Below are 24,072 nucleotides of genomic sequence, written 5' to 3' on the forward strand. Positions count from 1 at the left end.
CAAATAAGAACAAAAAATGAAAGTCGAACGACATAAAACTTTCCTAGTACAATGTAAAATAAAACTGGGCCACACATTTTCCTTTGCATAATGAATAAGCGTTATTACACCAAAATTTGCAATAATTATTGTCACGGCGACGACTAAAGTATCATTTTTGTAAGTTACAACATATTTGAAGTTTCAAATTTGGTTCCTCCTGTGAATATTCGAATATTGTTTGTTAGAAAACTTGCTCAATCTTTATACTTTGTGTACTGTCCAGGCTGAAGAAAAACTAGTTTAATTAAAGCACATTCAAATAAAAAAAAACAGGTAACAAACAATTTTGGAGAACATGACTTATCTTAGTATTTGCTTTATGTCCCTATTCAAATGGAAACAATATATTATTGGAGGAGTACTTTTGGATAGCTGTTTTCCTGACACAGCTTTTCAAATGCTTTAGTAGTAGCTTTGTCGCCAAGTCGCTCTTGACTGGCGTCTTCAACCTCGCAACGCATTCGAACAACACGTTCTTCAAAAACGTTCGGAAGTACATAGGATATATCAATATTCTTGAACTTGAAATAAAGATGCATTAAAACACGTTTTTGTTTAAGCTTTCTCCAGGAATATATCTTTAGATAATGAGAACCATATTTACGATAAAACTTTTTCAATCACACTTTTTAGAAAAGCAAATCAATAAATAATACTTTACACATAAACGACATTTGCAAATGCAATTTTAGAATAGCAGAACACATTAAAATCCCATCTAAATTCCACTACCTCTACGATCTAATTATAATAACGATAATAATGATTATAAATATAACAATAAAAATCATATCGATTTATAAAGATGATGTGATGATAATGATGATGATGATGATGATGATGATAATGATGATGATGATGATGGAAATTACATCAATTATGACGGAAATTAACTTTGGTACTTATTGTTGTTTAATTGTGATTCTAGTAATTGTTGTTATATCGTTAAGTATTGTGTTGATGATTGTGAGGAATTGAGGATGGGGGTGATAGTGTTTGTGTTTCATTCATTTTCATTGCAGATGTTGCACATACTGTAATGAAATTTGGTATATAGATTCAAGATAAAAATCTCTTGGCCAAGGTCTGTTTTTGATACTATGAAGCAATTTTGCCCCTTGGACTTAAACATTTCAACTATTCTCATTTGCCCTTTATTTCTTTGCAGAGGTTGCACATACTGAATACATATTTGTCATAATGGCTTTGGTAGTTTAGCACGGAGGAAGGTAGTCTAGTATTGGTGTAACTCTCCAGGAACGATGGTTAGGAAACTACCCGCCTATATGACTGAAATACTGTTGGAAAAAGGCGTAAAATGAAACAAACAAACAAACAAACAAAAAATTGTCATAAGGGTATCAAGATCAAAATCTGTTTTGGTTTTGTCAGAGTAATATCCCTTGGACCAATTATTTGCAGTTTCCGTTCATTTTCTTTGCAGAGGTTGCACAAATTGAAAAGAAATTTAGGAAACAGATTCGTCATTGTTTTGGGTACCATTGATAATTTTTGACAGCGTTATGATCCCTTGAACTTTCCTGGAAAATTCCAATTATTTATACGCATATCCGTTGCTCATGTATGTCTATCATTAGATTTGCTAAACACATACCATGTGTGCTATGCATATAAACATATTACTCAGACCACTGCTATGCCACTCTTCAACAACAGATGCCAATTGATCAAATGAAATAAGGAATATAATAATAAAAAACAGGTTTGTTGAATATGGTTATCGATAATAATGTATAATCAACAAGTACAGTCAAACCAGTCGAAAATTCTAATATGTGCAACATGTTGATACATCTCAGATAGTACTGGTAAATGACCCCTGTTGAATTTAAGTTCAAAGGGTAAATTCACATTTCCATACACTTTCAACAATGTATACTGCCGTAGGGACGGATAAGTGTTTCTTGTTCTTGTGTGAGTAAAACGTCTATTGTAGAATGACAAAGACTGTACACAACAGATAAAAAGATTACAAAAAGTTGTTTACAGTTGACAATGTTTAGTTAGATGATAGTAAGAAATAATAGAATACATAATAGTAGATCATCATAGCTAAATATATTCAACAAAGGCAATTGTCAAAATCTTTACATTCATTTGAATAAGTGTAACTAATATTTCAGTTTTACAACAAAATAATACTTTTTGTTCAAAACGATAAACAAACGATTTGTATTTTAATGTTATTCCGACTGCGTGATTGCATTTTGACGAGTTTTCTTGATCGTCTACAATACAGAATGTTATGTGGAATGTAACGAAAGCCTCATTTTGATCTCAACAAATCTAAAGGTATTTCTTTAATCAATTTTGAGATTGAATGAAGTAATGCATAGTTTTTGACAAACATACTACTGCTATCAAGAAAACTATGACGCATTATGATTTTTCTTTCGGACGAAGAGAATCGCTAGGAAATATAATTTTTGTATAATTGGATATATAATCTTTACGAACATGAGTACATTAACCAACTTAATCATCTCTATCATGGCACTTAAACTGTGCCTCGAATCACAAATATTCGTGTTTTGGAGAGGGAGGCTTAGTGCCCGTATCATTCTTCACATGAATGAATGCCATTATACATGTATGCTTAAAATATTGCAGTTTTATGATGTTCGCTAAAATATTTAAAAGAATATTCCTAACAATATTTTATTATTATTTATTATTGTGTTCTTTAACTAATAAAGGTCAAGTATTTTCTCGGGTAATCACAATTTCTTGCATACTGGTTGCTAAGACCAGAAAAAAATATCTTTTATTTAAGGTTAGGTGACGTCACTCATGAGAAAAAGCCTGTCAGGAGTCTTAAATGGGCACCGTTTTGCCAATATCTATTTTGTTATTTTACTTTTTGACCAAATTAAAGCTTTATATGTTTATATTATGGCAATAATATTACAATGAAATAGTAGAGTCTGTGCTTCAGTATACCCAGACAAAATTTGCACAGAATTAAAACTTATCTGAAAGCTTATAGTTTTTACATTTAAAAAAATCATAATGGTCCCAAAAGTTCCTTTCCAAGAAACTCCAAAATACAGATGGCGTCTTAAATGATGATATTATATTCTCTATTTGTGGGATTTCTTACACAGGCATCCATTTTTCTTGCTGAAATGTTTGAAAGAAGTAAACACATTTTTTTATAATTTATATTTTTTGATTTGTTGTTTGTCATACCCTTATATGACAACTGAAATGGCTTCTAGGATGACCGCCATGTTTCATTGAAAATATATCTTATCAATATTAAACATGTTTTCTTCGGAAAATGTTTGCATTCTTTGTTGCTGTATTTTCTTTCTTTCATTTATTATGCTTGTTAAGGTTAACAATGGCTAATTTATCTAAAATAACATTATTTCGATGGATAATATTATTATGTAAGTTATATAAATGGGTTTGCTAAAAAATCCAGGATGGCATGTAAGATGAGCGCAAGCTTAATTAAAAAGTTATTGTTTTTATTAATTATCTAGATGTATTTCTTCATTTTTGGCAGGCAAAACTACTGCATATATTCCTTTTTCTATTTTCGTTATATGTGTTTCAAAATGAACAGTTTTAGTATCTGTTTTGATTCAAAAAATATTTTCTATGCCCAAACTCAGAAGATTATGACGAAATTTTTTTTAAATTCTATCTTTTATAGATATTCTTTACACTTTTCACTTGCAATTCAATAATGATTTGTTTTATAATGACTTGTTTCACAGAACACAAGCTGCATTTACTTTTGAAACTGTTACTGGAAGTTTCCATTTAACTAGAATTCTTGGATAATTTTTATTTTTATAGATTGGGGTCAACACTAAAAATTTAGCAAAATTTTGATACTTTGTTGGCTACTTTATAGACATACATTTGTTTCTTATCACAAATTAAAGAGTAATTACTGGAAAGACAATTCCTTAAAATTGTTGAATATTAGGAAAATGTATTACTTAAATTCAAAACCAATTTTAAAGCTGCATGCCTCCAGATGAGCCTAAATATTCTAAAAAAATCAAATTTAAAAAATTGAGAAAAACGCACAACGATTTAAAAAAAATAGAAATATTTACAATTCTAGAAATAATTTACATATTTATGGCAATCATTTGCTGATTCGGTGTTTTGTTATCATATTTCTACTGCGTGATTTATGCAGTGAGGGAAATGTTTTTGGATTTTTCAATTGAGGAAGATTTTAAGTACCGTTTGTAATGTATAAATTACTTTATTTGTTTCCTTATCAACATATTACTTTTAAATATTTTTTTAAATGTTCACGAAAATTCCATGAATATGGACACATGTTCTTTTAAATGTTTAAACAATATGTTTACCCGCACTTTACATTTTCCCCTTCTTCGCTAATTGCCATGCATATCAAATTAAAACGCCTTTTATTGCATATTTCATTTGTAAATATCAAACTGAAATGTAGTTCTTGTGTCTGGTAACTTTTATACGAACAAAAGTGTTTACTTTTACAATGTGTCATAGTCAAAAAAAGACAATATTCATAAATTCAATTAATATGTTACGAGTTACTAAGTTGAGCGCACGAGATACTGCATTGTACTACCGTATAAGTACTTTTTCTGCGGGAACTTTATTTCTGCTATTTGTGCGATTCATAACGACAACGCACAGAAAATTAAGCCTTACCCTATGACTATGTCAGAATATGTCAACTACCGGTATTGTTCATTTCATTACCATGAACTGTTATCGTCTTTTATAGATGCGATTTTTTCTTTATTTATTCGTCATGCATAAAATATTAGAAAAATAGTTAATTTACTTGTTCTTTTTGTTTAAATACATATCATGTTTGTATGATTTTCGCTCACCCTAATCTTGATTTTTTTGTAAAATAAAACTATTATGGTTTGGCGGGTGCAATAAACATCCCCTTTTGTATTTGTATAAGATCTTGTGTCTACGTGCGATTTAACCATTGTTTATTTTTCACACTTCATATTTATACACATGCAGTATTACAATAAATTGTTGTCATTGCACGTTGTTGATTTTTGTTTATAAACGTTTATATACCGATACATGATTATTACAATGAAACACATTATAAGTCGACTGCATGTTTACAGGAAGTAATGTACATGTTACATAAACAAATCTTGAAATGTTTTCTGTTTGTATCTGTTAATTTTGTAAAAATATCTAAATTAAAACGCAGAAATAAAAAATTCATCAATGCGAGTATGATGACATCGTAGAAAATTTAAAACCTCTTAATTTAACAAAAATCGCAGAATATTAAGCCCGCAGAAATAAGTACTTATACGGTATGTCGTGCGCACAGGTTACCTTGGAAATTGTTCTACCAAGTTGTTTTATATGTAAACTAAAATATTGTAACAGAGTGTAACCCAGTCATCATTTTTACACCATCTCATTTTATAAAAACACACAGAAAACATTGTTTATGCTGTAACTGGTTACCGGATCAGATTTGAAAGAATAAGCTTGATGAAAAATTGTTTAAAAAGATATTCTCTAAAATTGACATTTTAATGCGCACTTCATTAATCATTATTTTTTGAAGTACTTTAGTTAAATGGTGAAACTAAATCTTGGGTGTATTGCGGATACTATTGTTTATTGTTACACTTAAACAATTAATCTGCCGTGTTTGTTTTATCGTTATAGAGACCATTTTAAAGCAATATTTTCCTTGATTATATCTCATGTTTATCTCACCTTTGTAAACAGCTCGATAACAATAGAGACATTTTGTTTCTTTTAAATGGTTAACAACTTTAAAATTATTTAAAGCTGTGTTCACGTTAGACATCATGCATATTTCTCTAACATTCAATTCTTGATATTATATATTCACTATAGATGAAGATAATATTATCATATTTAAATGACATTTTATTGCTTAGATTTCCCTTAAATCCCTTGTAATAGCGACCTTTCGGCCTATGAACTGAATTTGACGTATATTCAAAATAAGCCTATGTAGGCCCCTGTGTAGGTCTTTTCCTTAGTGATGTTTATTCAAAGGGGAAAAAAGGAGTTATTCTTAAGTTCACCTTGGAAATATTAGCATGTTCAGTCTTTTAACAAAAGCATAACATGAGAAAAGTATAATGAACAACTGCCAATTATAGGTCTACCTAGGGGTACATGTCCTTTGAGGGTTAAAAATGCTCGTTGAGGGTTTTTTTTTTCAGGAAAAGTATTTCAATACAATAGGTGGTACAAGGTGTACCTAATCGAGGTAACCGTCCAGGTTGAAAGACTGTTTCAAAAAGGGGTATTTTTATAAAGAAAGTGCCGTTCAAAGGACTAACCATCAAGCGGGAAGATAAGATTGAAAATGTCCTTTCTGGTGTGGTTTATTTCGTGAAAAGTGCCTTCTATAGGTCCAGGAAATACCTGTCGGAGGGGGCGGGCATTTTCATGAAAAGTGTCTTCCTTAGATTGTCCATGGAGTACCAGATTAAGGGAAAGGGTGCAAATGCTTATCCGAAGGGTATATTTAAGGGGCAAAGAGCCTTTCATAGATGATATATATGATAATAAAGGGAAGTTTGTTGATTGCGATAATTCTAATGATTTTGATAAGAAGCAGAATGATGTTTATTGCAATGATGATAATGATGATGATCACGGTGATAGAAATCCTGTTGCGCCTGTTCCTCACAAAAAGGGATGGTTAATGACTTAAGACTTTCTATCATTATGTTGTTGATGGTGATGACGACGATGGTATAAGTAAGTTGATTGCAAATGATAATGATAACGTTGATAAAAGTGATGATTAAAAATGATTATGTTGATAGAAGTAAGGATTAGCAAGAGGATTTAGATTGTAGTTATGATGGTTATGATGAGCTGAAGTATGTTGATTGTGATGATGATTATTGTGTTGATATTGATTATGATGATAAGCAGAAGTTTGTTGATTTTAATGATGATGATTAATCATATGATGGTGGTGATCAGCAGAGGTATTTTAATTGTTTGTATTGTGATTTTCATGTTGATGATTGTGATGATGAGCAGAAATATTGTGATTGTCATGATGGTGAAGATGATATTGTTAACGATTGTGATTTTGTTGATGATTATGATGTTGAGCAAAAAGGATGTGCAAAGTGTCATGGTATAGACAGTTTATTAATATATGAAATGTACCTATAATTATCAGCTTGGTCATAAAAGCTGATAAATACCTATGTTACTATATATAGTAACACGATCTATGGTATTTCAGGGCCATTATGGCAAGATCTAGGTCATTATGCAATTTTGGCCGCCTTGCTACGCTGCATTATTTTTCCATAAAGGGCGAGTGAATGATCGCACGTGCAGATTGACGTTATCAACTCTCAGTGACTTTGAAGATGGCAGCTGACGTTGAATGAACTGTAGTCACTTGCACACAATTTTTGTTTAAAGTTTAAATGACATAATTAATCACAATCAGCAAAGCTTATCATTGACGATTTACAAAATAAAGACAATACATGACCCTCAGAAATTCAAAAAAGTGACTTTAGATTGACTGTACGGAAAGGTCGGATCGTTCGCATTTAGACCTAGACAGTCTCAGAAACCGTTCTTGATGGCACAGGGACCCAGCACAGTGTTGGGATAGTGTAAAAAAGGTAATTCTAGAAAAAAAAATATCCTGTATATATAATATATATAACCAAGGGGTTGAACTCGCCAAATCGGCCGAATGCCACTAGTCCAGTATATGTGAAAATTGCATCACTGTGCCCCTGTGCTTGAAGGCACACACATTCATGAAAAAACTGGCACTAGATCTAAATGTAATTCTTACACAAATGTGCAGAGTAGGATTCTGTATTTATCGATAAAACAACAATAAAACAACATTTTCTTATACATGTATTTATTTTGTGTTGTCTTGTTTTCTAAGTTTATCGGATTGTTAAACTGTTACACAGTATGACAGATATTTGTTTAAATTGACAACTGTCCGTTTCTTAGAAAGGGCGACAACCAAAATTAGCGGCGATGTCTAAACGCCGTATTTCGGACATAGGTATTAAATACGTTAATACTTGGTGCGGCCCTCAGGCCGTTATGCACATCTTCGGGCCATTATCGCATAATGGCGAGCAGCAACCAAGTATTAACCTTAACAATTCAGGTACTCAAATGATGTTGCTTCTCATGAAAATGATCGTCCTCTTAAAAACTGAAATAGTCATGTGACTGATGATTCAGATGGTGAGCAGGAGTATGTTTATTGCATTGATGTCAATGTGGGTGATTATAGTGATAATTGTGAGGGTAGTTAGAAGTATGTTGATGATAAGATGATATCATTTGCAAGGTTTTTAAAATAAAAATGTTAATAAATTACAGGGACAATAAATATACAGCCGTAAAGTAAAATGAGCTAAATTTGTAAAATATAATGTTGCTGTACTGTTTTATACTTCAACTACATTTCTAAATGTATATACATGTACATATAAAATCTGACGTTTTCATTAAAATCTCCATAGGGGATCTTGGTGAGCGAAATACTACTTGAAATCTCCTATTTACAAATTTCTATCACAAATGTAAGTGGTAATATACCGAGATATTCTTAGACCCAGATTAACTTCATTATATGTATTTATATTCTATTCAATTCTGCAAGTATTTGGTAACTAGAAATATTTAAATAATAAGGAAGTTTATCAATTTTAATTTCAACGATATTATCTTATTAAAAGAATTAGCATGCTGTGGAAATCTTCTATCTCAAATAGCAAAAATAAATGTGATATTTTTCAATCTATTTTTATTTTTAATTGGTCAGACCCAAAACGCATGTGATGTTTTTTCTTGTATGATGTATTGGTTATTTGACTGAATCAATGATTTTGACAGCTGTAAAAATGTTAGTTTATAGTAATAAATTTATAATACACCTGAATATAAACTGGAAACATATATGAAGAAAACTGTTCCATTGATTATGAAAATATCATTATAAATACTGAGTACAACTGTAATAACATATCATTATCTTATCTATAATCCACTGTCAAATTGCCATTTAATCTGCTTCCCTGAGATGGCTAAACAGCACTTAGATGTAGAAAAAAAGTAAAAAAATTGTCTGTGTGTTGCCATAGAATGCATTTATAGTTTATAATTTTTACTACAATGATAAATTAATCTCTTATTACTTAATATGAACATTAAATTTCGATATTTTAGGTACCAGTTCAAGCATGGCATAATTATGGGATACTATTGTATATTAGGATATGTAATACAGTCCCGAGACTGATTTGAAATTCATTTCTTTTATTTACCTATAATAATCATTTCTACGATCAAAACCGAAAGTATTTAACTTTAACATGTTTAATAACTATTCAAAGCAAGCATCAATTAAAAAAACAAAAGCTGTTCAGAGTTACATGTATTAGCTTTATTTCTATAGACTATATAACATCTAGATTGGTTTGCTAATAAGACAGTAATTGAGTACAAACTGTGTACAAAAATTCAGCCATTAGAGAAATATTGTTTGACCATGGCAAACTGATTCAAAATTACTGAACCATTTATGAGAATATAAATAAGAAAAATCACAAAGATAATATTTAATTACCCTTCCAGATTTTTTCCGCCTTTTTGATTGGATAGTGATCACCCGAAAGAAATTGATATTACCGTGCCAGACAGGTAATATACACACTAAACTTCCTCATTGGGTACCCCACGTTCTAAACAACATGCGCTGTGGCGATGCGCGTACGGTTTGATTTTACGCGATGTAAATTCCGATTTACAAGCACTTTTTAACTGTCAAATGATAAATATTTACCAAAATAGAGTAATCATAAATATTCTCATCAGTATTGAAAACAAATATGACCTTGTGAAACTTGATATTAATTCCAAAAAAGTGCGTTCAACAGACTACTCCTTTTCCCTTGTTTACATTCGTTATGTTCGAAAGAAAATACGTCATATTTATGTGACGTCATGTAGTGATGACGGGGTACCCTAAAGGGAATCTTATCTCGACGTTTCTGTTGAAGTAGCAATGATTTATTTTAAAATCGTCTTAACTCGGCTGGGGAATGGTAATAAAATTATTATTTTGGTTTTGGAGTGATATATGTGGATATATTACCTGCAAAGATTTTATATCACCCTCGCCTGACGGCTCGGGTGATATAAAATCTTGGCAGGTAATATATACACATATATCACTCCAAAACCAAAATAACATATAATATTTCAGTGATATGTTACAAAAACTCTTCAAATGATTTCGAAGAATATGAGAGCTATTGTAGTCGCCCCAGCGTCGGCGTCAGCGTCCGCGTCGGCGTCTGCGTTGGTTAAAGTTTTTTGTAAAGTCAAATATCTCAATTATTGCTTGAGATATTCAATTGAAACTTACAATACTTATTTATAGTAACAAGGTACATCAGATTGACAAGTTGGATAACTCTACCTACAATATTGACAGAATTATGCCCCTTTTTGACTTAGAAATTTTGGTTAAAGTTTTTTGTAAAGTCAAATATCTCAATTATTGTTTGAGATATTCAATTGAAACTTACAATACTTATTTTATAGTAATAAGATACATCAGATTGACAAGTTGGATAACTCTGCCTACAATATTGACAAAATTATGCCCCTTTTTAACTTAGAAATTTTGAGAGCTATTGTAGTCGCCCCGGCGTCGGCGTCGGCGTCAGCGTCGGCGTCGGCGTCTGCGTTGGTTAAAGTTTTTTGTAAAGTCAATTATCTCAATTATTGCTTGAGATTTTCAATTGAAACTTACAATACTTATTTATAGTAACAAGGTACATCAGATTAACAAGTTGGATAACTCTATCTACAATATTGACAGAATTATGCCCCTTTTTAACTTAGAAATTTTGGTTAAAGTTTTTTGTAAAGTCAAATATCTCAATTATTGTTTGAGATATTCAATTGAAACTTACAATACTTATTTATAGTAATAAGATACATCAGATTGACAAGTTGGATAACTCTGCCTACAATATTGACAGAATTATGCCCCTTTTTAACTTAGAAATTTTGGTTAAAGTTTTTTGTAAAGTCAAATATCTCAATTATTGCTTGAGATATTCAATAGAAACTTACAATACTTATTTATAGTAACAATGTACATCATTTTGCAAAATTGCATAACTCTGTCTGCAATATTTGCAGAATTATTTGCCCCTTTGAAACTAAGAAATTTTGGTTAAAGGTTAAAGGTCTTCAAAGATATTTACTTTACTTTACTTTACTTTACACATGTACTTAGGGTCATAATTTGAGGGTCATAATTGTATGTCACTGACCAAGTTCCATAACTCTATCTTGCATTAAGGCTGATTCATATCCCCTTTTCTACTTAGTCTCTTGGTTAATGTTTACATGCAAGTTTTACATATCTCAATAACTATTAAAGATATTTATTTAAAACTTCACATATGCAATTAATGTCAGAATTGCAGGTCACTGACAAAGATCCATAATTCTATCTTGCATTTAGGCTGATTTTTCTTCCCTTTTTCAACTTAGAAATTCATGGTAAAGTTTTGCTTGTAAGCTGTTATCTCCATAACTACTGAAGGGTTTGTGCCTTTCTTTGGGACAATTTTATGCATTCATAATAATAAAGCAGTGATTTACTTGATAAAACATCTTAATACCTTTTCTGTCAATTTTATATATTCATAGGTAATTAGTATTATTATACTCAATAAAACACCCTTGTGACATTACCTTCCAAATAGTCAAGTCAATACTGTATAATTAGACTCTCTCTAAGGCATATAACATGAATTTATAAAAAAAATTAGCCCTTTTGTGAGCTTAGAAAATTTAACATTATCAAGGCTCTTTAACTATCAAGCACTTAGAATAGTCGAGCGTGCTGTCCTACCGACAGCTTTTGTTAAGTTCTAGTGTAATTTTGTTAATTTATAAGTTTTTATTAATTCCAACAAGGTGTAGCATTCCTTCTTCTTGGACGTTTTGCGCTTAAAAAATAACCAAATTTCCCGCCTATTGAGGTCTTTGCCATCGCACCTGGCAGTATACCATATAATGAGGAAATCTCATACTTTATTCGGTTGTTGATGCATAGAAAACATCTGAGCAGCGTAAATGCCCATACAAAAAATAATTTACTGGTATAAAAAATGATCGACTTCATTTCAATAATAACCCTCATCCTTCTCTACAGCTAAAGCTAAATGAAAAACAAAGCCATCGGCTAACACGTATATACATATTCACATCCCACTAAGTATTTGGGTTTCGGACGCTTCGGGGGGTTTATAGTTAAAAACGCTCTTTATGAAGCAAGAGATTAACTATCGATTTACACCATATATAAGCTTAGATTAATGACTACACATATCACAATATGGCCTTTCTAATTTGAACAAATAAAATAAAAACTTTACGTTCCAAGAATAGTATAATCTCCAAGCATTTTTATACTGATTTCTGGTTTCTGAAGACCATGACGAGAGTATAACTGTTTCAACCAGGTTAAAGCCTTTTTCCAATGACTGTTGTTCTAGATTGTGTTTAGAGTTAGGAGATTCCTCTAATAAATACATTCTAAAAGATTGCCTTAGAGGGAATACTATTAAAGTCAAAGACAATTCAACCTTTGTACTTCACAAAGTAGATCTCGTTCTAAGGGTTTCTATTTAGCTCTGGTGGCCATCTTGTTCAGCAGACCGATAAAGTTTATCAATTTTAGTAAAAGTCTGACCAATTATCATTTCTGTAGTTTCATCAAAATCTATTGGGGTTGAATATAAGATGTTAAAACACTTTTTTTTGTAATTGTAGCACTGGTGGCCATCTTGTTCAACAGACCGAAACCATTTGGGTATCTTTTATAAATGCCCCTTATTCCTGTATAGATTTATCAAAATCATCCCAATAATGAAGGAGGAGAGGTCATTAAAGAATTTTTATACTTTTCTAAACTTACCTGAAAAAAAGCTCATATGATATTTTCCCCCCTCGCGGGCAGACGAGCTTGGCGGATGACGTTCAAAAGATCAAAAAGAGGGGGCCAGTTTTTTTACACCCAAAGGATCATTCTTTTAACTTTAACATAATCGCAGGGGTCAGGGAACCTAGCCACTAGATGGAAATAAGTAATTGCTGATAAGTGGCTGCTAACTTAAGATGGTTCAAAATTCTTTAAATGTTAATAAGTCACAAAGTCAGAGATGACATTCGCATGAAAAGGCATGTCTTGGTACAAGTTATTTGATGTTAGGAACTCAACAAAATGTGCCCAAAACCTGTTATTTGCTTGTCTGGTAATTCTTGCTAGGGATGCCGCTACCAAATTGCCTTTTATTTCAGCAAAAGCCATGGAGTCATTGACAGTGGAATGGGTGCTGGGCATTTGTTTAGATGAGGAGCGAGCTGAAGGGCTTCTTTGACCTGTAATCGAGATGATTTATCACAGATTATGTTTCTAGATGAACTAATATGTTTTGATTTAAACAAAGGTTGACCTTTAGCGCCTTTATAACTATAAATCTTATTAAATTGGTCATTATTTTGTCTTTAGAAGTTTGACTACAGACAAGTTGTCACTAATAAATACGACATTCTTTCCTGACCATAAATGACCAAACATTACAACTGCTAATGCTACTGGAAATAGCTCTAAGATATTTATATGGAGCTGTTGGATTTGAAATGGAAAACAGCCAAATGTCTAGTCATTGGAGTAAACAATGCCCAAGCCTTTAGAACCGGCTGAATATGTGAATATATTCATAGTTTGATTTGATATTAATCTATCCCCGGTAAGAAGAGTGTAACCATTGTAGTCATGAATGAAATCATGCTACAATTGAATATCAGCCCTGTAATCGTTATTCAATTTTAATGTAGTGATGTTTACCGTGTATTCCCACAGTTATATCATAACGACGTCGTAAGAAACATCGAATATACAAGCGAAGTTTATATGACCAAATAATGATTGCAATTCCCTAAGAGTGACTTTCTTTCTTTTCCTGTACGAGTTAAGTAAGGATCTTAGGGCTTGCACTTTGTTCTGAGGAAGTTTGGCGATCATTTACTTAGTATCAATAAGAATACCATGCACTTTTACACAGGTAGAAGGCAGGACCGTTTTAGCATGTTTAATTGGCGGATTCTTTTGCCAACGATATGAATTTTTTCAAGGAGTTAAAACATTCCCCAGTATCAGCAGAACCAACAAAAATGAAGTCATCTATAATGTGTGATACTTTTTGTACTTCACATTTGGTTTTCAAAATCAACTGTAAACAACATGGAAATTTTTCCAATATAGCGAATGAGGCAGAAGCTCCCATAGGTAGTGCTGTATCGAAATAAAACTTATTATCAAAAGAAAAGCCCAACTTTCTGAAATCTAAAGGAGACATAGAAATAAATCTGTATGCATCCTCAATGTCAGCCTTAGCGATTTCACAATAGTAACCAGAAGACAGGACCAATTTGTCTACATCATCAAAAAGTTCTAAACAAACCTCTGAATTATCTTTTGGAATAAATGTGTTAACTGAGGATCCCCATGAGGGGTAAGATAGATCATGTATGAGTCTTAAAGAGTGATGGTCTTTTTTAGAGACGACGCCTAAAAGGGGAGCAAACTACGTCATGCAACGATTTAGTCTTAGAAGGCCATTAAATTATTTGCTTTAAAGTCTCAGAGGAAAGCTTCGTGCGAACAAAATCAAGGTGAGTGCCAACAGAGCGGTGGTTGTTGGCTGACAAGGCCGGGACATAACCGACAGTAACTAAAGCCGTAAGTAAAACCATCAATTACGGATTGTTTGAGAGAAAAACTATCAAGATATTGTTGTAGGGAGGTTCCATTTATAGGAGTTGATACCATAAAGCCCTTATTACTTGGCTGTGTTGTTTCCTTTTTTTGTTAGGTTGTTTGAATTTCCTATAATCAAAAGGAAGCAGGAGATGGCTGCATGCTGTCCTTCACAGTTTGCACATTTGTGACTGAAAAAGCAGGACTTTTTTGACCAAGAGTATCTTTTTTGAAATTCCTTACAGTAACATTTTCTTTGAAAAATTTAGGGCAGGAGTTATTTCCGAAAGGAATGGTTGTTGTTTTGGACCCGTTGATTGGCTGGCTTGTCAATTGAGCAAAAAATAAATATTCTGTATGGATTATCCCCATGGTTGAGGATTTGCTGCCCTTTGCTGCCTAAACTTAGTGTCATACAACAACCAGTTATCAATAGATTGGGCCAACCTTTGTATGATAGACATATATTGGAAGAGGATGGACAAGACTTAAAGGTTCCTAAATCCACTGGGTTTTCACCCAAATTAAGGGGAACAGGTCCAGAATCGATGGTGCTAAGACTAACATCATCCTCATGGGTGTCCATTTGTTCATGATTAGAGGGCATGGATTGAACTTCCTGGTCCGAGTCAATGTCAGAATCCAAAATATTAGGGAAGGCTTGTCTTCACAATATGATTTTAATAACTGATTTGTTGCGTCAGCCTTGGCATTATATACATGGTCACCAGCTCTATGTAACATTTCATAGATGACAACAACTTGATTACCACGACTAAATATATTTGTACATAAATTATTAACGCTATCTATCCGCATACTGATTTGGCTACAAATTTGGGATGCATAAATCATTACTTCCAATGTCTACGACTGTGCAGTTTATCTCCAATAATTTTACCAAATATACATCACACCAAAGTTATTTCGCTTTAGACTTTACATAAACTCCGCCCACTCCATGCCAATATACTTGCACCCGGTCCGAATCTAAATTTAAATTCAACAAACATTTCGTACCACACCATTTCTGGAGGCGCTTTGTAAAAGAGTGGTCCAGTAACATAACATTCTTAACCATTCTCCAACAAAGAGATTAATGAAAAGGAACGATACAATTTATGTAACAAACCCACGCTATCCTAAGTAGGTCATCTAACGGCCGTCGTTGCAGCTCACGCCGATAAAACTATTTCCTTTTAACATTGAAGCTGCTTGCGTTATGGATCCATGTGGTAGAATAAATAAGTTTTCCCAAATAAAGATTTCTTGAGATTAACTTTTGAAAAATAAAATAAAATAAAAAAAAATCAGATAAAAAATTTGCGTGCGACACCAAGTGGTGAAAAATTTCCTATAAACCGAAAGATGAAATTACACTGAAAAGTGTTTAAACACCAGAAATGCCTTAAGTGTGTTAAGATGTAGATAAGATGTAACTGTACAAACATAAATCACTTTATACTGTTCGCTATATAAAGTATAATTTTATAGTCTTTTCTATCTTAGCTCTGGCGACAATTTTGTTAAGCAGACTGGACCCAGTTTAAAACTTTTATAGAAAACTATCCAAGGATAATTGACGTATAGTTTTATCATAATTTACCGAATAATTAAGGAGAATAGCTCGTTTAAAGTATTTTTGTTGTCTTTCAGTTCAGGCGATGAATTTATTCCGCAGATCGGAAATATTTTAGCAATTTTGCCCAATGATTGTTTCATAAAAATCCTTCGGTGACAGGAAAACTGACTTGTAATATCACTAAAGAAAACTAGCTTTTATTTATTAAACGACACCAATTGATTTGAGGTACTATTTTACTAAGTCAAGGTAAGGGACTATTGATCATAATATTGTCAGTTGATAACAATAGTTCCTTCCATTTTAGGTTTGTGAAACATCACTTTTGATACTTTTATAATACATGTATATATATATAATATATTGACAAAAAATCCTGTATGGGAACATTCATAACTGTTGTTTAGTTTTCAGTTCGAACAAATAAATGGAAGGTCGGGCGGAACAATTAGATCCCGGTGCGGAAGCGATAGCGAGTGCAAACAACATCTTTTCACAAGGAAAGGTATCAATATTCTGTTTCTATTGTATAATATAATGTAACGCTGATTAATTGATACATCAAATTTTTTATATGATTAATTATATAATGTTTCCTACATGTCAGGTTATGCCGGAAATGAACCAAAGTAAAAATAAAAGAAACTCCATGTTCGTACCGGTGGTTGAAAGAGGTTTAACACATTTACATCAAACGTTTGACAAAGTGGAAGTTTTCAGCAACTGTGTATTTTTTGCAGTATATATATAATATTCTTCTTACTACTCCGGTACAGGTTGGTCATCCAACGAAACATCGGAAATTATATTGAGTTGTATGATCAAAGTGTTGTGAACATAATTTCAGTTTAAAACGTAACATTAGAAGTCTTTTCAAGCGTATGTACCATGAAATCACAAAGAAAATGTCTAAAGAAGGCTAATGAAAGCAATAAAATGACAAAAAGGCGTTTTCAGCTGACATTCTGCATCGGATCAAAACCGCGGTCCGAATTTTGAACAAAATGCGTTGTTTTTGAAATCGAACAATAGTATAGATGAAAAGAGAAATTTAATGTACTGCTGAAGATGTTGCTTGTTTATTAATTTAATATCTTTTTAGTATTATGTTTTTCATACCAATTTTTATTGCACCATTAATACAATGAAAAAGACAAGACTAGAGCATCGCATATTAGCTTTATTTACAAATATTATATACTGAATTTATTTAAATGATAAACGTAACAATGAAAATAAGGATTAAAGTAGATTTATATATTTTGAAAGTGTATCTTACTGTGTTTTCTTGTGACAAAAATATTGCTGAGAGGTTTTCCAAAAGTAGTAAAATGGTAGTTAAAGTACACAAGGGGTCGCCCACTTAAATCACGAATAAGTATCGGGTATGACCACGTTCAGCATAGAGGACTGCCTGGCATCGTCGACGCATAAAACGGATTAGTGTTTTGATTTCAGCCTGTGAAATGATGTTCCATTCATGAATTAAGGCTTGTCTTAGCTGAAAAACGTTTGAGGGTGGAATAGGGCGACGTCTAACACGTTGGTCCAAATTTTCTAAAACGTGTTTAATGGGATTTAGAGCAGGGCTTTTTGTAGGCCAGTCATTAATAAATATAATGTTATTCCCCCTGAGGAAATCCACAGTGCCATAAGCTGTATGGCTTGTAGCATTATCATGACTCAAAGAGAGATATTCGCATTATTTGAAACAGGGAGATAACATGCTCCGCAATAATCTCATCTCAGTAGCGTTGGCAATCAAATTCGCATCGATAACGACAAGATTAGTGCAAAAGTTCAATAGCGCAGCAGTCGGCAAAACGTTAATTTCTCCTACGGTATACTCGAACCCTGCCACAAGCTCGACGGATGGAAAACCTGGACTCGTCAGAGAAAAGAACGCTATGTACGTGGCCAATTAACACGATTTACGCCGCGACATCGCCTCAAAACACAACCAACGTATGGTCGACATCCATGTAGCCCACCTTCGCGCATGTGCTTGCGCAAAGTTTGTAGATATACGGTTGATTTGTGTACCAGAGGTGCTAGAAGCAATAGCTGTAGCAGGTTTGAAGCGATTGCTCAGGTTGGTGTTCCGAATTCAGCGGTTTTGGGTTCGCGTCGTGACGCGCGCACGTCTACTACGTGGTTGATTTTCTGTGCGTCCTGTTGCTTGCAAACGTTGCCCTAGGTGTCGAGTAGCACGAGAAGAACTTCCAATATTCATAGCGACGGTATTCATCTCATTCCAGCATTATGCATGCTAATCGCACGTGAGCGTAAATTTTGTGGACTTCTAGGCGTCTAAAAATTAAAAAGAAATGAAGAAACAAATCACCGTCTTTTTTACATGGAAGTCAATAACATAACAATGAAAGATTCCATAAAATAAACACGAATGTACTGGTCCGTGCATGCACATGAAATTGGAAGCTGGTTTCTCCTTCAAAACGAGTTTAAATCATTTATCGGACACATAATCGTTTTCCCGAATATATGTATCTCATTTGACATTTTGATTTTTCTAATAAAATATGATAAACAAGATCAACAAGGAAAGGCGGCGTTAACTAACACTATATCTCTACTTAAACACAGCTTCTTTCTTTTCTTTCTTTTTACGTTCAGTACATTTCATTAATTTCATGTATGTTACAAGCCTTTTTACGACCATGTCCATGAACAAGTGGAGTTACATCCTGTGTGTGTCCGAATTATAGAAACGCACCAGTTCCAGATATTGAGACACATGAAACTATTAGACACCTGTTACCTGGTGTACCCAGGTGCCATTACAGGTTCGAGCACTCTATAGGGTAAACGATACATCTACAGGAATGTTTTGGATCTTTGAATAGTTGGATACCGCATATTAGTTTAGTATTATATTTTATTATTTTCATATACGTTACAAGACTTTTAACGATCCTATTCATGGGCAAGTGGAGTTACATCCTGTGTGTATCCGTATTATAGACACGCCTCAGTTCCAGCGATTAAGACACATCAAACAACTCGACACCTGTTACCTGGTGTACCCAGGTGCCAGTCATAACAGGTTCGAGCATTCTATAGGGTAAGCGATTCTTCCACATATCTTTGAATAGCTGGATAACGTACCATGTATTTACGTTCACTGTGAACCGCAAAATAAACATTTTGTCTGTCCGTGGACATGAACATTTAATGATGCTTCTGTTCTTCACAATAGTCGCATTCAACTATGAACAACATTTTAAACAAGCACATTTATAAGAACAAATCAGAAAAAAATATTCACGTGAATAACTTTAAACCTCTCATTCGCAACAGAGTATGCTACCTAGCAGGAAAATTATTAAAAACAATCCGAGATAGACAACCGGGCGAGGAAATATCAGACAAAGACATTCTGTGTGTCGAGATAGCTGGACTCTGCCACGATTTAGGTAAGGTAGAGAAAGATTGCCATTAACCTTAAAACTAAGAACTGTTTGTTCACACCATTTTATGAATCTATTCCTGCACAGATCAACATATATTTTACAGAGTAAGGTGACAACAATAATGACAATAGATGACGTTATTACCCGCATCTGTATTTTTGTAACAAATCTATTTTAATGAAATTAATTGCTAAAAAGTTTGTAATATACACATTGAAATGTTGTAAGTAATTATACTTGCAAATAATATTCAAATATACAAGTTTTTCTGAAAAGTTAATTAAGGAAAGTGAAAAAATGTTTTTCAATTGAAAACATTTTAGGTCAAGGACCCTTTTCTCATGTTTTTGAAAAGAGATTCATGCCGAAAATGGAAAAGAAGTTTACGGTGAGTTGATAATGTATAGACAAATCTAACTTTCTTTTTCCAATGTTTTGAGAAAAGCGGTTTGTCAATTTATTCGGTTGCATTAACGTTGATACCGCCAACTGGTTCCAACAATGAATGCTATTTTGATAACGAGCAATAATAATAAATTTAATGATACTAATTAACAAAATAAAAGCAAACGCATCATGTGGCATTTTTATTATTTAAAAGTATTTGATGAGCATGTAAAAGCAAACATTAAGGTACATGCATTCTAAAGGATAGATTATATACGTAACTTTTCAGCACGAAAGTATTGCTCGAAAGATGTTTGAGTACATGCTTAGTAGCGAAGACGGACAGTTGAAAAATGATATACAAGAAATACTTACAGGATGCGGGCTTTCTCGTTTCGAAGAACAAGACTTCACCTTTATCTGTGAAATGATTGATGATCCGGAAAACATTGAAAAAGAGGTAAGAAACACTCTAAAATTGCAAATTCAAGCTTAGAAATATATTGAATAAAAATGTAATAAACATTTTTAATGATAATGAAGAATGACATCTAAAGTGAAAAATGTAATTTTAATTAAACACATTAAGTATATTAAGTAATAGAGGCATTAAAATGAGACTAACAAACTGTTGCAATAAATGACAACCATATTATTTTATTAAAGATACACAGTATCACTGTATGCATGTTAGAATACTAAAGTAGAAAAACGCCCAAGGAACAATGATAACCAATTTATCATTGAAATGTACAACGTATTTGCTATGATTACATGGATTAGCAAGTTATGTTGGCTGGACTATTTTAAGCTGGATTGTAAATGTCTTTGATTATTATGTGACCCACCTTTGAGTACACTTCCAAGAACAAACATTTTTCCTGTCATGTAGTTAAGGATATATCGTTGTGTCCGAACTTGAGCTCGAACCTACGGTCCCTCATTTGAGAAACAGACACCTTGAAGAATATCTTCTTTTTTTGGCTTACTATTTTAATATTTTCTGAAATGTTATTTCGTATATTTAGTGTCCCGTCAATATTTTGAAACTACAATCATTAATGTATAACTTTAAAAGAGGAATATTTTATCACCGCAATATTTAAATCTTAGTGTGTTTATTTGCTTTTAAATGGCACATCGGTTGAATATTACTAATGTAGTATGTAATTTTGTTCCATAAATTTGACAAGGTATTGATATATTTCAGGTATGGCCATACAAAGGTAGAAATAAAGACAAAAGTTACATGTATGAGGTACGTTTTACGATAACTTAAAATATGGGGGGAAACGTAGCTAAGTTAAAAACTGATAATTTATGGTGAAGAAATCAACAAACCTGTTTGAAAAAAAAATCATACTTTTAAGCCAACTGTGCTTATATGAGATAGCCATGTCCATCGTGTATAATGCGTCTTTATCAATTTTTACACTACATTCTTCTACATAGCTGCACAGGAATAGTCCTCATGTGGCCCTCTCAAAACGTTATATAAATGGTTCGAGTCAGATGCAGCAATAAGCCATAGTTGCTAAATATACATTTATGATTAAATGTTTAAAAGCTTTATCTCCATAAACTACATTTTAGGCAGCCTACACAGCAGGCAGTAATATCAACTTGTGGTCGTCTACAAACTATATAGACTTGATCCAGTGATAGGAGTTACGTAGTTGGATAGAAACAAATATTTTTTAACCTTTCTAAGACAATATTTCCTATAGTTTTCTTGTATAGAAATGCCTATTAGACCACACTATTACTACGGCCCGATTATAACACAATAATCAACCCCAATTACCCATTGGATAATTATGTCAATTTTTTGGAAATGGTTCTCGGGTATACGGCTACTACAAGTATATCTTTCTTTGTGATTAGCTTCTCGCAACGATTAGATATTTTGTTTCTTCGTAATTTATTGTCACCTTGGCCAAAAGTTTAGTATGTATTGTTTAGGTATTTGAATAAAAGATATTAAATTACATTATCAATAGGTAGTTTCCAATTTTTACAATATTTAGTGACAACAATTTTTGGGGGGTCAATATTCTACAATAATTTAATTGACAAAATATGTATATACTGTTGATTTACGGAAATTATCAAATTATTTTATATAAATGAAGGATAGTATTATTTAGCATTTAACATGTATAAATTTTAAAGATTGTCATCAGTTTTTAAAGATGAAATAATTATGAGTGATTTTCTATATATTCTTAGGCATATAAGGGAATGACCCTTCAAATATTGACTAAGGGTTGAAGTTATTGTTATATGAACAGCTTCTATTTTATGTTATCACAATATGTAAGATGTCTTGTTTTAATTAATGTACGCATGCAGCAATGCAAAAATGCCACAAGGCAGAATTTAAATAAAAAAGAAGCAAAATGTGAGACAAACGAAACGCAACAACAGTTCTATTTCATTGTATACTTGCAATTAAGCATTTTCTCTGCAAAAATGATACGACAAATCATGCAAAAACACGACTCGTTTTATGTTTCGTATTTTTGCCTTTCTGTTGTCGTTCTTTAGTATTTTGACTCATAAATTGAAAAATGACATACACGAAGTTATTCGAAAAACTGACTTTGTTGCATCTTGTGTTCACATTTTCCAATTTTGCTGCGAAAAAGCGAAAATTCGACATTGCCATAATAGTAAGTACTATTTGAAACCAATCTTAAAAAGTTGTGCACATCTAAAACATATCAGAAATAAATCAGAAATAAATGTCTATATTTGGGTCAATATGTACAACATGCAGCAACATTTATATGAAATTTAGATATACAGATTAATAAGTATACCAGCTTTAGTAATTAGAAACCATGATTGATCCCATCTATGTTTTAGATAGTAGCAAATAAGAGAAACGGTATCGACGTTGACAAATGGGACTATCTTGCACGTGATAGTTACATGCTGAGAATGAAAGTCAATGTCGATTACAACAGGTGTTTTACAAATGCAAGAGTTATCAAATGCAACGGGATAAATGGCAGGCAAGATTCCCCAAATACCGCCTCAGATACCGGTAATGGTCAAGTATACCGGAAACAAATATGCTATAAAGATAAAGTGAGTAACTGTCATAAACATTTATCTTTAAAACATAAACATTTTTGTTCTCAGTATTTGTATATTTCATTGACTATTTCAATTTTGTCATTTGAGGTCAATTGCAGAAAGAATATAATCAAGATGTTTTATTCCAGTTATATGGCTAGGTTAACGTATAAACGGTTGAGAGTTTATAAATATAGCCCAAGCCTGTATATGGGTGATATATTGCAAAGTGAAATTTTACGGCTTATTAACTGTCAGAAATTTTATTACGAATTATAATACAACACAATGTCTAATGATGCTATTTTATTATGGGCAGATATATTCCAATGAATACGTTTAAAATGATGGATTGGCATCATAATGTCAATAAATATAAATTCAACACGATTTATTTTCAGCAAAAAGAAATTTATCATAAAAGGATTATATCAGTATGTTATGCATGGTTATTTTTGTGTTTTATCTAAATATTTAAATGAGGATAACAAACGATATTCCACATTGAAAGGCATTGTGTTTACTTCTGACTTTTTATTATTAATATATTGGAGGCTAAATTTGTTTGCTTAGGATGTGAAGAGTCTTGGGTTCGAATCCCGATCGAAGTAATGTGAATATTTCTTCTCAAGAAATTAAACAAGACGTCGTATTAAAAGTATGGTTGAGTTTTAAAATGTACATAAATGGTA

The 24,072-nt window shown here is 32.4% G+C and overlaps 1 protein-coding gene across 1 annotated transcript; it reads left to right on the top strand.

Moving 5' to 3' along the window:
• Nucleotides 1-2,241: 2,241 nt before the first annotated feature.
• On the top strand, nucleotides 2,242-23,801 carry LOC132740133 (deoxynucleoside triphosphate triphosphohydrolase SAMHD1-like). Its single transcript, XM_060727983.1, has 9 exons — nucleotides 2,242-2,355; nucleotides 16,889-16,986; nucleotides 19,403-19,563; nucleotides 19,800-19,915; nucleotides 20,236-20,300; nucleotides 20,589-20,759; nucleotides 21,510-21,557; nucleotides 23,168-23,348; nucleotides 23,782-23,801. The coding sequence occupies exons 2-9, from the start codon at nucleotides 16,909-16,911 to the stop codon at nucleotides 23,799-23,801; spliced, it is 840 nt and encodes a 279-aa protein (XP_060583966.1). The 5' UTR covers nucleotides 2,242-2,355; nucleotides 16,889-16,908.
• The last annotated feature ends 271 nt before the right edge of the window (nucleotides 23,802-24,072 follow it).

The sequence above is a fragment of the Ruditapes philippinarum genome, unplaced genomic scaffold, assembly GCF_026571515.1.
Source record: "Ruditapes philippinarum isolate M1 unplaced genomic scaffold, ASM2657151v2 ctg8524_1_1_1_1, whole genome shotgun sequence".
In the NCBI taxonomy this organism is placed as follows: Eukaryota; Metazoa; Mollusca; class Bivalvia; order Venerida; family Veneridae; genus Ruditapes; species Ruditapes philippinarum.

Bases quoted from the DNA above. Each gene is read 5' to 3' on its own strand.
- LOC132740133 (XM_060727983.1), top strand. From the start codon at position 16,909: ATGGAAGGTCGGGCGGAACAATTAGATCCCGGTGCGGAAGCGATAGCG. The intron at 16,987-19,402 runs GTATCAATATTC...ATACGTTACAAG, and splicing joins ACATCTTTTCACAAGGAAAG to ACTTTTAACGATCCTATTCA. The intron at 20,301-20,588 runs GTGAGTTGATAA...GTAACTTTTCAG, and splicing joins AAATGGAAAAGAAGTTTACG to CACGAAAGTATTGCTCGAAA.